The 15,232-nt window shown below is 47.9% G+C and overlaps 1 protein-coding gene across 1 annotated transcript; it reads left to right on the top strand.

The window, feature by feature from the left end:
• Positions 1–11,619: 11,619 nt before the first annotated feature.
• On the top strand, positions 11,620–12,299 carry EI90DRAFT_3022339 (uncharacterized protein; the record flags this gene model as incomplete). Its single annotated transcript, XM_039057756.1, has 2 exons — positions 11,620–11,671; positions 11,719–12,299. The coding sequence occupies 2 exons, from the start codon at positions 11,620–11,622 to the stop codon at positions 12,297–12,299; spliced, it is 633 nt and encodes a 210-aa protein (XP_038908602.1).
• Positions 12,300–15,232: the final 2,933 nt, after the last annotated feature.

Genomic DNA, 15,232 nt, shown 5'->3' with positions numbered 1-15,232 from the left:
GTATCCGGCATGACTACCTCTGGATGGTCATGGAAAAAATGGGCATACCCAATGCATTTGTGTCAATGGTTAGAAACCTATATGCAAATGCAAAAACCAAAGTCATCCTCAACGGAGTAATAAGTAATGAATTCCCAGTAATAAGAGGGGTCCGCCAAGGTGACCCCCTATCATGCTTACTGTTCAACATTGCCATCAAACCCTTATCAATCGCCCTGAAAGAAACCCAAGCTCTTCAGGGCCTCGAAATTAAAACCCCTTCCCTCTCACAGAAAGCAATAATCTCCCTTTTTGCCGACGATGCAGCAGTATTTCTATCCAAAGATGATGACCTAACCGACTTACTCTCAATACTTGACAGCTGGTGTACGGTGTCCAGGGCAAAATTCAACCAAGAAAAAACAGTGGTCCTCCCTGTGGGAACACCTGAGCACAGAGAAAGGACCTACAGAGAGAGGCGAATAAACCCCCTCGCAAATGAAACATTAGACGACTCAATCACAATCCTAAAAGATGGACGGACCATGAGGTACTTAGGCGCCCAATGCGGAAACAAACCGAACCATAAAGACCCCTGGCCCGCAATAATGACTAAGATAGAAAAGTCTCTATCCCTGTGGAACAAGACTTACCCAACCATAGAAGGCCGCCGACTAATTATCCAGATGACTGTCGGTGGAATGACACAATTCCACACCCATGCCCAAGGAATGCCCGCAGAATATGAGACCTGCTAAGCAAAAAAATATGTGAGTTTATATGGAACTCCGAAAGCCCCCCGCCCATAAACATGGACCTACTCAATAGCCCCAGAAACACGGGTGGGAAAAATGTCCTAAACATCTACAACAGGAATGAGGCAATCCAGCTCACCAAACTCCAAAGGATCCTCGACAGATCCCCGAACAGACCCCCAGCCTCCGACGCTGCAGAAGCTATAATGATGGCCACCCTCCCTAAAAAACTCCAAACTAAAAACACAGATCCCCCCTACATCCTCGACGTGTTCGTACAAAAACCCTTCCTCAACACACACATCCACAACAGGAAAATCCCTAAAGAGCTACGAGACGCCCTAAACACGGGTGCCAAATACAACCTAAGAATAGATCACCCAACCATCGACCTTAAGACAAAACTTAACCTACCAGCCTGGGCCCACCCCGGCCTGAACAACAACACAACCATAAGCGACCGATCAACAACCGCATCCTGCCTAAGAATGAATCACCACTGTCTCAGAGTTGGCGACCTCTTAACACAAACAGATGCCCAAGAGGACCATACCCATGACCCTACAATGAGAAAATGCCCCTGCACCCCATGCCGAACCTACAGACAGAACGGCTGTAAAAACCCGGAAAGATGTTACCAAATGGCGACAAAAATAACCACGAACCTCAACCCACATTATGACCCCCACAGCGACACCCACATAAACCTCCCGAACCACCTTCCCTTACTCTCAATAAGGACACACGCCATTGGCGACCCAGAAAAAATCAGAACTTTTGACCCATCGCCGCACCGATGCAGTCCAATCCACCACCACTACAGGATCTTTGGAAGAACTCCTCCAGCCCCTGGTCCCCCCCTACCCCACAAAACCATCTGGCAAGTGACACAGACATAGTCGCCTACACGGATGGGTCAAGCCAACGAAATGGCTGTATCAACGCCACCGCAGGGTTCGGAATATGGTACAACTGCGGAAACCCCCTAAACGCCAGCAAAAGAGTCCACCCCCTCCTCCCACAAACAAATAACATTGCCGAAATGCTGGCAATCCACCATGCAGCCACCTCCTCTCCAACCAACTCGGTCCTTCATATCAAATCCGATTCCAGGTGGTGCATCAACACACTCTGCCTGAACCTGACCTCTCTCGAAGACCTAGACTACATACACGCAACCCATCAATACGCCACCAAACTAACAGTGAGCGCCCTGAGATACAGAACTCACCCAACCTCCTTCGAATGGCTCAAAGGCCACACAGACATCCAAGGAAACGAGGAAGCCGACTCCCTTGCTGTACAAGGCGCCCAAGCTGACCCTGACCCAAGCCCACCCGTATCCCCCCCCCCCAAATATACCCAACGGCACATGCCTGATCTCCCTATCACAATCCTCAGCAACCAAGCTAATACGTAAAGCAAGATTAGCAAAAAAAATCGAACATAGAAATAGAGCTGCGGACAATACCACTCTAATAGTAACCGCCCTCAAAAATATGGGGACCAACCCCCCACACATGACAGATTCTGGAGAGACCTAAATAAAAACCGCAGAGATACGTCACCAGAAATCAGAAATTTCCTGTGGAAACTTACCCATAACGGCCTCAAAATCAGCGACTACTGGAAAAGAATCTCTAACTATGAAAACTGCGGTGAGTGCGAACACTGCCATCAAACTGAATCCATAAACCACATACTATTTGTGTGCCCCCTAAACCATGGCAAGGAAATATGGGCTATAGCTAAAGCGATCTGCAATCGCAGGAAGATCGCCTGGCCACCCAACCTCGACACCTCCTATGTGATGGCGGCCCTGATTGCGAATGTAAAAACAATAAACGGCCACCCCAACAATGGTGCAACTAGACTATTCAGGATAGTAGTGCTGGAATGTGCATGGCAACTATGGAAATCAAGATGCCGCAGGGTAATGAACCCTGACCAACCACCTACCTCCCTAAGACAGGTAACCAACACCTTGAAAGCCGGCCTCAACGAGAAACTACAACAAGATATCGCCCTGATAAACAAAAAGAAATACAGCCGTAAAGCACTACCGACGAAACTCGTGCTACACACCTGGAGCGGCAACCTGCAAAACGAAGAATGGCATCCGGATAACTGGCTTTACAGCAGTGGGGTTTTAGTGGGTATACCGGACCCCCGGTCACATGACCGGGGCCGGTGAGTCCCACACTGAGTGCGTAATGCATTTCCCCATGGTGGCAAACCGGACCAGACCCAACTACTACTCAACAATCCATTGGGACTACCGACTCCCATTACAAACCCCTGATACAGTGATGTACCACAAAAGCTACAGGGGTTCCACCAAAAAAAAAAAAAAAAAAAAAAAAAAAACAACTTCAGTACAATTCAATCAAAGGACCGTAAGTCCAGTGACAGCGCGCGGTGAACAGCTTGGCACCAAGACCCTCCACTAGATATTGTCTGTTGAGTACTTACTGAATGTCCTGAGCACACCTGTGCATGGATTCCTGGATCCGACAGGCTGAAAGGCTGAGGCATGCATGTTACTGGCATACCTAAGCCACCAGATGGAAAGGGGAGTGTAATATCGATGGTGCTGGTTAGAGCAGCGGTGAAGGAACAACAAAAGCTGGAGCCATCGAGAGATTCTCACCATCTTGAATTTCAGTCTGTTTGAAAGTGCACAGTGCGACTCCCTTGCCCATCCCACCCTGTCGATCAAGGAGAACGGCCGTCCTCATGTCATCGGTGCACAATGAGGGAGAAGAGTTACTAGGATGCAACCAATGCTTGAGATTCAAGCTGAAAAGAACACGAAACGAAGTCGTGTTAGAAGTTAGGAAGGAATATTGACGTCCCATATTTTGGGCGCACGGACCTGCAGCCGCCAGAGATTTTCCTTTATTCCTTTCTTGTCTTTCTTGTAGATCGACGTCACTGTAGGCTTAAAAGCCACTGGATGCGACCTCTTTTGTTTCCCTCAGTTCTACTTTCGTGAACTGAGGTAAGGTCTACCTTTCTTGTGCGACTACTCTTACTAAAGACTGTTGTGTATTCTACTTAGCGCTAATCCTACGCTAGGTACACTAATATCATTCTAGTTCTACTCTTGTGAACTGAGCGCTTATTGTCTGCTAGTTCTCTCACAGGTTATTTGCCCAGTGAACTCCATACCCATCCACCTCACCCCTCTCCATGTCTTCCACTGCCATATCTACTGATGGTTCTCGTTATTCCATAAAACCCCTTGATAATGAAGGGAAGAATTACCGAGTTTGGGCATCAAGGATGAAACTCATCCTCGAGGCTGGAAATGTTTGGGAAGTTGTCGACCCCTCTTCTAACGGCACTGTTATGCCAAAGGGGCTCGATGCCGATGACCTGATACTTCTTGAATGGACAAAAAAGGATAAGTTAGCCATGACTCAACTAAAACTCTATATCGATGACAAACCTATGATGTCCATTGAAGAGCAAACTTCTGCTCGAGGAGTCTGGCAAGCTTTGTCTGATAAGTACAATGGTCTCAGTTCTCATGATGCTGGCATCCTTACCTCCAAGCTACATCGCTTCCAACTCGATGACTCGAAACCACTCGAACCCCAGATCAACACCATGCGACAAATACGTAGCCAACTGGCTGTACTCGGTCAACCTGTCTCTGATTCTGGCTTTGCAATCGCTATCTCCGAGGCCCTTCCCACTTCATATGAGGTCTTTAAGACCCTGACTGTCACAACTGTCGATGACTCCTCCCAGCTGAATACTGCCACACTTCTTCGCCAAATCTACCATGAAGAAAAACGTAAAGAACATTCTTCCGGTATTGCCACTATGGTGGCTAAAACGCCAAAACCTGATCGGAATAACTCACCGAAACCAAGCAGTCAAAAACCCAACACTCCCAAGTCTAACGTTCAGTGTACTAATCCCAAGTGCAGAAAACTTGGTCATACATTTGAGCGATGCTGGGCAGAGGGCGGAGGATCAGAAGGAAAGGGACCAAGAAGAGCAAAGGCTAAGTGAACGCCACCTGCAGGACCCTCTAGAGAGTCTGCTAAAGTCGCCATGTCCAACACAAAAGTTGAAATGCTGTTAGCTTCTGCGGAAAAGACATATTCCGGTCAAGAACGCCACACAGAGTGGGTAGTTGATTCCGGTGCTACGGTGCACTTATGCGGGAATCGAGAATGGTTTACCGCTTATCGCCCCCTTCATCCTCCTTGAGAGATAATCCTTGGAAACAAAAAATCGATTCTTGCACCTGGAATTGGTCAGATCGAAGTCGAGATCAGAATCGGAGACTCTTCTCGACTCACCACCATCCGTAACGTCCTTCATTGTCCAAAAATTGCCCACAATCTCCTTTCTGTCCCGCAACTCTCTTCCTCTGGTGCCCAAGTACGATTCCTTGACAAGACTTGCCACATCTTTGCCACATCCTCAACTCATCCAATGAGCTAATCGCCATAGCCACCCTTGACAACGGCCTATTCCGACTACCTGTAACAGTTGTTGATACAGAAAAGGCCTTCATATCCACTATCGACGCACCAGAAAACGCCAATCTGGCACGATCTGTAACAGCAAGCACGTCACTTGACATCTGGCATATGCGCTTAGGCCACATATCAAAGGAATCTATCCTTAATATGATGCGCAGTGGAATGGTAAAAGGGATGGACGTACTAGGGAAAAGATCACCTGAAGAACCAACTTTCTGCCAAGGTTGCAAAGCGTCTTCGCACCATCGCAATCCGATCCCATCCAAAACACATACCAGAGCCGATCAAGTTCTTGGATGTGTCTGTCAGGGGACGGGTCCCTGTGACCCCCCCCCATGGCCCACAACCTAAAGGGACACAGCCCTGTCCAGGGCACACTGCTGTGGGTAAGAAGGTGAGAAGGAAGCTAACTTCTCACCTTCCCACAGTGGCCCAATATAATCGAAAACTTTCGGAGATATCCGGAAGTCACATGAGGCCCGAGACCCGGGGCCTGGGGCATCCGGCCGCACGGAGCGTCGTCCGGCACAGGGCGCGCGCGGGAGGTGCAATGGCTGGGTGTGCATGCGGATGCGGGTGCGAGTGCAGGTGCGAGTGTGGGTGTGGGCTAGGTCAGGGTGTATGCCCTGACAGTGTCTTCTCCGACATCTGTGAAGTCCGAACTAAGATGAGAGAAGGATATAAGTATTTTATTACCTTTGTAGACAACTATAGTCGCTACCTTACCGTCTATCCCATGAAGAACAAAAGTGATGCTCTGGAACGGTTCAAGGAATACCTTGCTGAAGCGGAAAGGCAAACCAGGCAGAAGTTGAAGACCCTGCGGACAGATGGAGGAGGCGAGTATTTCTCAAATGACTTTGTCACATTCTTGAAGGGTATGGGAATTCTCCATGAAAAGACTAACCCTCAGACTCCGCAAGAGAATGGGGTAGCGGAACGAGTTAATAGAACGTTGGTCAGCATGGCTATCGCGATGATGAAAGGAGTTGAGTCTCAGATCGGACGTACCTCCTGGCCCTATGCCCTTCGACATGCCGCTCTCATCAAAAATGTCTCTCCCCATTCATCACTTCCCAACGGCATCTCTCCTCATGAACGCTATACAGGGAACAAACCTACTGTCTCCACTATCCGAACTTTTGGCTGTAAAGCCACACTCCACATCCCAAAAGATCAACGAGGTAAACTTGATGATCGCTCACTCACCGGGATTCATATTGGCGTTGCCCAAGGCAAAAGGCCTTCTTGATATATGATCCCACATCACGCAAAGTCCTTGAGTCTAGGGACGTGCATTTCTTTGAAGGGGTCGCCAACTCGGAGCAAGTAACGATTTAAGTGCCGATTGTGGAGTTGAGGGGGCATGTTGTGGCAACAACGGAAGAAGAAGAGAAGGACGAGGATGAGGGAAGGGAAGACGTGAGGGAGGAATCAGGTAATGATGACGAGACACCCGAGGAACTCACTGAACTCCCTTGACAATTGACTTGACTACGACACGCTCCCATTCCAGATGATGATGACCGATATAACGTCAGTTCCTACAACAAAAAGAAGATACCAGAGTCAGTGGGGGCAGCATGGGCGATGACTGCCACAGGGAATGAACCGTGCACCTACAATGAGGCGATGAACCGACCCAACTCAGACTCTTGGTTGGAAGCGTGCTTGAATGAACTCAAGGCACTAAGGGAAACCAAAACATATGTGCCAGTTAATCGAAAAGATGTTGATGCTTCGAATATCATTGGATGCCGATGGGTATTCGCACTGAAACGAGGATCCAATGGCGAGATTGAACGCTACAAGGCTTGAATCGTCGCCAAAGGTTTTAGTCAAGTCTATGAGATCGATTATAATGAAACATTCACACCTGTCGTGAAATGGTCATCAATACGAATTCTCCTTGCCCTGGCTGCACGTCGCAACCTTGAAGTTCATCAGATGGACGTCACCACGGCTTTTTTGAATGGAGAACTGGAGCATGAGACCTATATGCAACCTCCACCAGGAAGTGCAGACTTCGGGAGACCAGGTATTGTCTGGAAGTTACAAAAGAGTCTTTATGGGTTGAAGCAGGCTTCATGAGCATGGTACATGAAGGCGAAGGAAGAGTTGATGAAGATCGGATTTGTCTGATGCGATTCGGATCATGCGGTATTTGTTTGCTCAAAACGGCAACATATCTGCATCATCGCACTGTATGTCGATGTTAGAACAGGCGGATTCGGACGACTCCGGAGTGGAATTGGAGACTTAGCGTGGAAGGACCTCAGCCTCAGCGACTCAGGCGGAGCGCTGTGCCATTGCTGGTTGTCCTAGGGGTCCCTAATTTCGGATCTAGCAGAGGGAAAGTCTCTTGGGGGAATTCAAGTCGATTTCGGACTGAGGTTACAAGTTACTAGGTACATTGTATATAAGGAGGGGTCCGGAATCAAAAGGAACAAGGGTAGGACGAAAGGAGACAAAGGGAGATGGAAAGAGGAACAACACTGAGGGTCAAGTGTTTGACTCAATGGTGTTTCCCAAAGGAGGAATGAAGGGCCAAGGCCCAAGGAGGAAGGAAGGAGGTTGGGAGTGGGGAATGGCTAGCTGACTGAATAGAAAGGAAGCAGCAGCCCAAATAGGAATGAGGGAGAATAGCGGAATTGAAATGGACAATGCAATAGTTGCAAGGTCCGGAGTAAGTCCGGAAAGTCCGAACTCGGAGGTTAAACTCCGGAATATTGGCAAACATAATTAAATGGAATGAGCTAACCAATACAATGGGTATAAGCGGAGGTGGGGTCAAAGTCCGAGGTCGGAGCTAAGACCGGAGGTTCCGGAGACGGAGACGCGAACGGGATTCCAGAGCGGAGGTCCGGAGTCGGGAGCATAGGTTTTGCGTACTCGTCTGGAAGGTGTCGAGGTTGGGGTCGGACCCGGAATGTTCCGGAGTCGGACCGAAGGTGGTGTCCGAGCCGGAGGTGGGATAACCCCCCGGGAGCTGGCAAGGAGAAAGTGATGGAAGGGAAGTAGGGCTCCGGAAGTCGGAGTTCGGAGTTCCAGGAGCCCGGAGCGGAGGTCGGGATTGTATGGATATGACAGTCGATGACCTTATGATCCTGTCTGACAACCTCTCTCTCCTTCAAAGAAAGAAGAAACTTCTCATGTCTACCTTCAAGATGAAGGATCTCGACGAAATTCACTGGTTTCTTGGACTTGAAATCACTCGAGATCGAGCTCGGCACCTAATCCATATCTCCCAGAAACGCTATGTCGAAGATGTACTGCAACGTTTCGGCTTTCTCAACTCACGTCCTACTTACACACCTGTCGCACTCGGTCTCAAATTACCTCGTTATGAAATTCCCCAAACCGATACATGACAATATTGGGAAGTAGACCTGACATCAGCTATGCGATCACTCTTCTCAGCCAATACTCGGCTAACCCAGGACAAGAACACCTAACGTCAATCAATCGACTTTTATGTTACTTATCACTTACTCGTGATTGTGGTTTAACTTACAACAGATACTCAAAGGACAACGACACGATGGCATACTCAGATTCAGATTGGGCAGGAGATCCTCGTGATTGTCGCTCGATATCTGGATTCGTTTTTAAGATGGCTGGAGCTGCCGTTAGTTGGAGTTCGAAGAAACAAGCATCAGTAGCCCTATCTAGTACAGAGGGCGAATACATGGCTTCAACACACGCTGCGAAGGAAGCCATCTGGATTTGACGCTTCCTCAGTGACCTTGGTGTGTCCATTCCTACCCTGATTACTTTGCTCATCGACAATCAAGGTGCTATTGCACTCATGAACAACCCTGCTTTTCACGCACAAACAAAACACATCAGGATTCGACATCATTTCATCCAAGAATGTGTCGACAACAAGTTAATCGAACTCGAATATGTGTCTACAAACAATCAACTCACCGACATCTTTACGAAAGCATTGGGAAGTGATAAATTCAACAAGTTTGCTGAGGCTTTGGGATTACAAGGGAAGGATACATTTTTCCGGAGATCGGATGGTACATCGAGTGGGGGTGTTAGAAGTTAGGAAGGAATATTGACGTCCCATATTTTGGGCGCACGGACCTGCAGCCGCCAGAGGTTTTCCTTTGTTCCTTTCTTGTCTTTCTTGTAGATCGGTGTCACTGTGGGCTTGAAAGCCACTGGACACGTCCTCTTTTGTTTCCCTCAGTTCTACTTTCATGAACTGAGGTGAGGTCTACCTTTCTTGCGTGACTACTCTTACTAAAGACTGTTGTGTATTCTACTTAGTGCTAATCCTACGGTAGGTACACTAATATCATTCTAGTTCTACTCTCGTGAACTGAGCGCTTATTTGTCAGGGCACACCCGCCTGACCCGGGCCCACCCGGGCCCACCCGGCCACACCACACCCGCTCCCCGCTGTCTATCCCCCTCCCCCCTCCTTCCTCCCTCTCCTCCCCTTTCTTTTCCCTTTTCTTTCCCCTTTTCTTTATTTCATTCTTCTCATCTTCCTCTTCCTGTTTATTTCTTTCTATCTACACGGACCACCTTCCTTTGTATCGATGTACTATTGACCCGTCCGGCCCACACACCCCGGACGGCTTCCCGCTGTGCCCAGCACGCGCGCATGTAGCGGACGCTCTCGGGATCCCCCACGGGGACACCCAGATGCCTGCGGCTGCCTCTGAGGATGACGTGGCACCTGTCATGTGACTCAAGCCGCATGTACATAAATGTACCTGAAGTGGGAACCAAAGAAGTAACCTTCTTCTCACATTCTCCACTTCAGGTAAGTAGTATAGTTTTCCCCTTTAATAATAATAACACATTCTCCACTTCAGTCTGAGTGGCCAGGGACCACTGTCCCGGATCGGGCCCGCTCCACACCCCGCGACGGCCTCAGTGCCGGGTATTACCCCTGGGCCCTCTCGACCCCGGACGCGTCCCTGACATTATTGTCCACTAGTTCTCTCACAAGTCGATCCAACAGGATGCCGGTAGTGGAGTGGATATAAACAGTGTTGGATTGACACTGGTCACAAATTGTCACATGGTCAGACACTGACGGGTCAAATTCGTATCAGATCATGTCAATTCCGCATCAATTGCTGGTCAATCCCCATGGGAACATGAAGCGAGCGCGCATTGAGATGGCAACTGTCATGCCAGTGCCGACCCTCCCTCCCTCGAAAAGCATGCAGATTTGTAGTTAAATGTGAAGCTCTCCGAGCACCATCTCAGCCATCTTATTAGTTTTGTGAAATTAAAGTGTCTGTGCAACTTGAACCCTGATGGTGCTTAAGGCTTAGTTTAAAATTTTAAATGTGAATAATCCTTCCACTTCCTACATCACGCTTCACCAATGGGTCTAGCACCTAGCCCCCTTGTTAGAATGGGCGGATTCGGACGACTCCGGAATGGAATCGGAGACTTAGCATGGAAGGACCTCGGCCTCAGCGACTCAGGTGGAGCGCTGTGCCATTGCTGGTTGTCCTGGGGGTCCCTAATTTCGGATCTAGCAGAGGGAAAGTCTCTTGGGAGGAATTCAAGTCGATTTTGGACTGAGGTTACAAGTTACTAGGTACATTGTATATAAGGAGGGGTCCGGAATCAAAAGGAACAAGGGTAGGACAAAAGGAGACAAAGGGAGATGGAAAGAGGAGCAACACCAAGGGTCAAGTGTTTGACTCAATGGTGTTTCCCAAAGGAGGAATGAAGGGCCAAGGCCCAAGAAGGAAGGAAGGAGGATGGGAGTCGGGAATGGCTAGCTGACTGAATAGAAGGAAGCAGCAGCCCAAATAGGAATGAGGGAGAATAGCGGAATTGAAATGGACAATGCAATAGTTGCAAGGTCCGGAGTAAGTCCGGAAAGTCCGAACTCGGAGGTTAAACTCCGGAATATTGGCAAACGTAATTAAATGGAATGAGCTAACCAATACAATGGGTATAAGTGGAGGTGGAGTCAAAGTCCGAGGTCGGAGCTAAGACCGGAGGTTCCGGAGACGAGACATGAATGGGATACCGGAGCGGAGGTCCGGAGTCGGGAGCATAGGTTTTGCGTACTCGTCTGGAAGGTGTCGAGGTTGGGGTTGGACCCGGAATGTTCCGGAGTCGGACCGAAGGTGGTGTCCGAGCCGGAGGTGGGATAACCTCTTGGGAGTCGGCAAGGAGGAGGTGACGGAAGGGAAGTAGGACTCCGGAAGTCGGAGTTCGGAGTTCCGGGAGCCCGGAGCGGAGGTCAGGATTGTATGGATATGACACCCCTCTGGGAGTTCTTTCACAAATTGTCTGAGTTTTATGGGAATAATAAGACACACTATGCTGCTATATGCAAAGGGTGTATCGAATCACACATCACAGTGCTTGAAAATGAAGACACGGAAAAATTGATGTTGGGCACTATATCCGAGAGACGTGGTGAGGTGGAACTCAGGGCAGCTGGTATGTCTAAACACAGCTTAGCGTCTCCTAATGCCAAATTATTCTAGCAAGCGAACTCCCTCCCAAAATCCAAGGATCTACTGCAAGGCTTGCACAACACCTAATGGTATGCACACATGCTTCTGCTGAAGGCCGTGAGGCAGGAATGGCCTGGAAACGCGCACAAGAGAAGCAGCCTTCACCCCTCCCTTGGCTATCTATCAGCACTGAAAATCCGTCAACTATCCACACCTCTCCATCTCCAACTCCGACCCCTCTGCTACTTGTCCCTCCCACAGACAACATTCCAACACGCCGGAGAAGCTTCTCACAAATTCCACCTCACCCCCTAGATCTAGATCAGGCTGTACTTGAACAACAATTGCTTTGCGCAATTGTGTCAGCTGGGTGGTCTTTTCTCTCAGTTGATGATCCAGAGGTCATCAAGCTGTTCTCTCTAGTGGGAATTAAACTCCCACCTTGGAAGCGCCTATCGGGAAAGGTCCTAGATGCTGAATACAATTCCTGTCAAGAAGTGTTAACTCAAATGATGGAAGGTGCATACGCAACTGGGCAATGTGATGGATGGAAAGACACATCTGTTGTAGTCATGTTTCAAAGTCCGGCTACTGAATGGAGAACTTACTGAATTGCTTGAAAAGGGTCCCACTGAATAGGGTGTGAAAGTTGATGACATGCTGAGTATTACAATTTATCTCTTCCATGACATGATAGATATTATGGCTTTGTTTGTTTGTATTTACACTGTCCCAAATTAATCCTAACTCAGCTTGCGATTGTCTCACAAATTTCCGAAGCTGCTGCAGACTTATAAGAGTGCTACTACCGACTCAGGTCAACAGTCCCAATGACCCCTCAATTGACTTGTGGGCTTTCTTCAAGTGTTCATTATGCAAATGGAACACCGCTGTAGGAGAAATAACAGTCACACTATGGAAACCCATTATGGAAATATGCCAGATAAATCACAAAACCCCATATGACAAGTAGATATGAGAAAATAGAAGAACCTGAATTTTAACAAATTTTTACGAATTATTATGACTACATACAATAAATTGGAAGAAAGGAAATTAGCAAAAATACTTCAAGCTTAGCATCAACAAGACGGAATTCTCGGGGGGAATTTATAGCAAATATTAAACAAAGAATTAGGACAATTGACCAAGATTTGACTATAAAAGCAACCAGAGAACCTCCATGGAAACTACTTTCCCACGCCCACACATGTAGCCGAGGATGGAAGTACCACGGAACAAGGATTCCTTAGGAACTAATGCAGAGTTCAGGGTCGTGTTTATAATAGGAAATGTAGATGTCTTACAAACGGACCCAATGAAAGTAATTACAGGGAAAACTACCCATAAATGACGGAGATATGACCAAAACTCTCGGAAAACAAGGACAACGTTTAAAAGGCAAGTGCGAAGAACAAGCAGTAATGACCGAGACAAGCTTAATAGCCCATTAGAAAGGAAGGGATCTAATCTTAATCCACCCAAATTTTCATAATAAAAGGATCATGCATCAATGAGATATCCAATAATGGGAAGAGCAACATCAAAGGTCTGGGCTCAGGGAAAAGACGACGTTTACGTAGGATCCATATTTAAAATACACAACGAAATTCACACGGAAATTATGATAAATAGGAAACTATAGTTATGCAAATTTTCAGCTCAAACGGTCCAGCCATTGTGAAGTTATACCAATGATGGGAATATAGAAATCTGCATCATGCTTAAAGACATGTGAGGGTGGCAATGTGAAAGGAACCGGCCGTTGGAACTGAGATCTGCACTTTGGCAGATTGCGAAGACCAATTTCCGTCCAAATAAGGAAGACCCCGGTCAAAACAAAGCACAGAAAGTACAAAACAACCTTAGATCATGAGGGAAAAATCTGAAATAAATCACAGAAGCCTGTATAAAGGATACAAACACCCAAGCATAACATAAATCCCGAACAATTAAACAGAAACAGTGCCCACATACGAACGACTACGGGAATGACGCACGTGATTACTGAATGTGCGTGCAAACTTTTGCTAACTCGATGAATACCAAGAAATAGAATACAACTTTAGTACCATTGGAAAGGTGGGAATAAATGAAAATTTATGATACCGAGAACGTGAAAAACCATTCAGAAATGAATGAGATACAAGGACATGAAGTTAGAAACCTGAAAATGTGCGGGAAGACAGCTTCTAGAGGTCCAGAGCCCCAAATAAAATACATAGAAATATGATATCTTCAAGGACGACCTACTATAACAACGAACAATACATATGGAGGACTAGGATGTAATAATACAAAGGGGAATCAGGGCAGATGGATGAAATCCACAAAAACCACTAAACTACAACAGACCATGGTGGGAATTTTAGGGAACGATATACCAATGAAGTGGAGAGCTATAATACATTCGTTTGAACAATTCTTGACTACTAGCAACTTTTTCTTTTGGTTCTAAACCTGAATAATTCACTCATTTATCATTTCTGTTAGAACTGGGCAAGGGCAGACGATTCCGGAGGGGAACTGGAGACTTAGCAACCTTGGCCTCAGCGACTCAAGTGGAGCGCTGTGCCATTGCTGTTTGTCCATTTGGTCCTTAATTTCATAGGCGGCGAGCAGGAAGTCTCTAGGGGGCATTTCAGGTCGATTTTAGACTAAGGCCTAAAACGAGTATGTACAAGCGCCGATATATATAATGGAGAGGGCGAAAGCACAAGGAAACAAAGGGGGTCCGAATCGGAATGAAGGCGTCCGAACGGGAACAAAGGGATGACAGAAGCGGAGCGGTACCGAAGGTCATAGGGCAGAACCTGTGGTACATCCGAAAGGAGGTAAGGAGGGCGAGGCCCAGAGGGGCAGGAGGATGAGGGGAAGTGGGGATGATGACTAACTGGCTAGAATGGGAAGAAGCAGCAGTCCAAATAGGGATGAGGGGGATATGTGAAAGATACATTACAAGCGGCGAAAGTGCCGAAGATGATCCGTGGAGCTCAGAGGTTGCAGAGCTTACAGAGGTTATGGAGGTGGGGTTGAAAGTCCAAGGAATATTGGCAATGGTGTTTACGTAGTATGAGGTCACCAATGCAATGGACTAAAGCCGAGGTGGAGTCAAAGTCCGAGGTAGGAACTATGATGGAGTCTCAGAGCGAAGGTATGAGCAGTGTCTGAGTACGAGGTACAGGACAGCGGTGGAAGGTCGTAACTTGGCAGAAGGTCGGTGGAAGAGGGCCAGAGGGAAGAGAGACGAAAGACGAAAGGGGAGAGGAGTGGAGGAGAGGAAAGGTGTCAGGTCCGAAGGTGAGTATCGGAGCGGATGGGTGAAGGGTAGGAGGATGATGGAAGGGTGGAGGTGTTGTGAGGAGGAAGAGGAGGAGGAGGGTGGCAAGAGGGGTGGTGTTTGGCCCGAGGTGAGTATCGGAGCGGGTGGAGATAGGACAGGAGAAGGACGGAGGAGTGGAGGTGGCGTGAGGGGTGAGAGGAGGTGTGGTGTCAGGACCGAAGGTGAATATCGGAACAGACAGCGGTAGGGTAGGACTCCAGA

Source organism: Cantharellus anzutake (genome assembly GCF_015039405.1).
Source record: "Cantharellus anzutake strain C23 chromosome Unknown EI90scaffold_150, whole genome shotgun sequence".
NCBI lineage: Eukaryota > Fungi > Basidiomycota > Agaricomycetes > Cantharellales > Hydnaceae > Cantharellus > Cantharellus anzutake.
The sequence above is the reverse complement of the archived record's forward strand: the minus strand, read 5'-3'. Positions and strand labels throughout refer to the sequence as shown.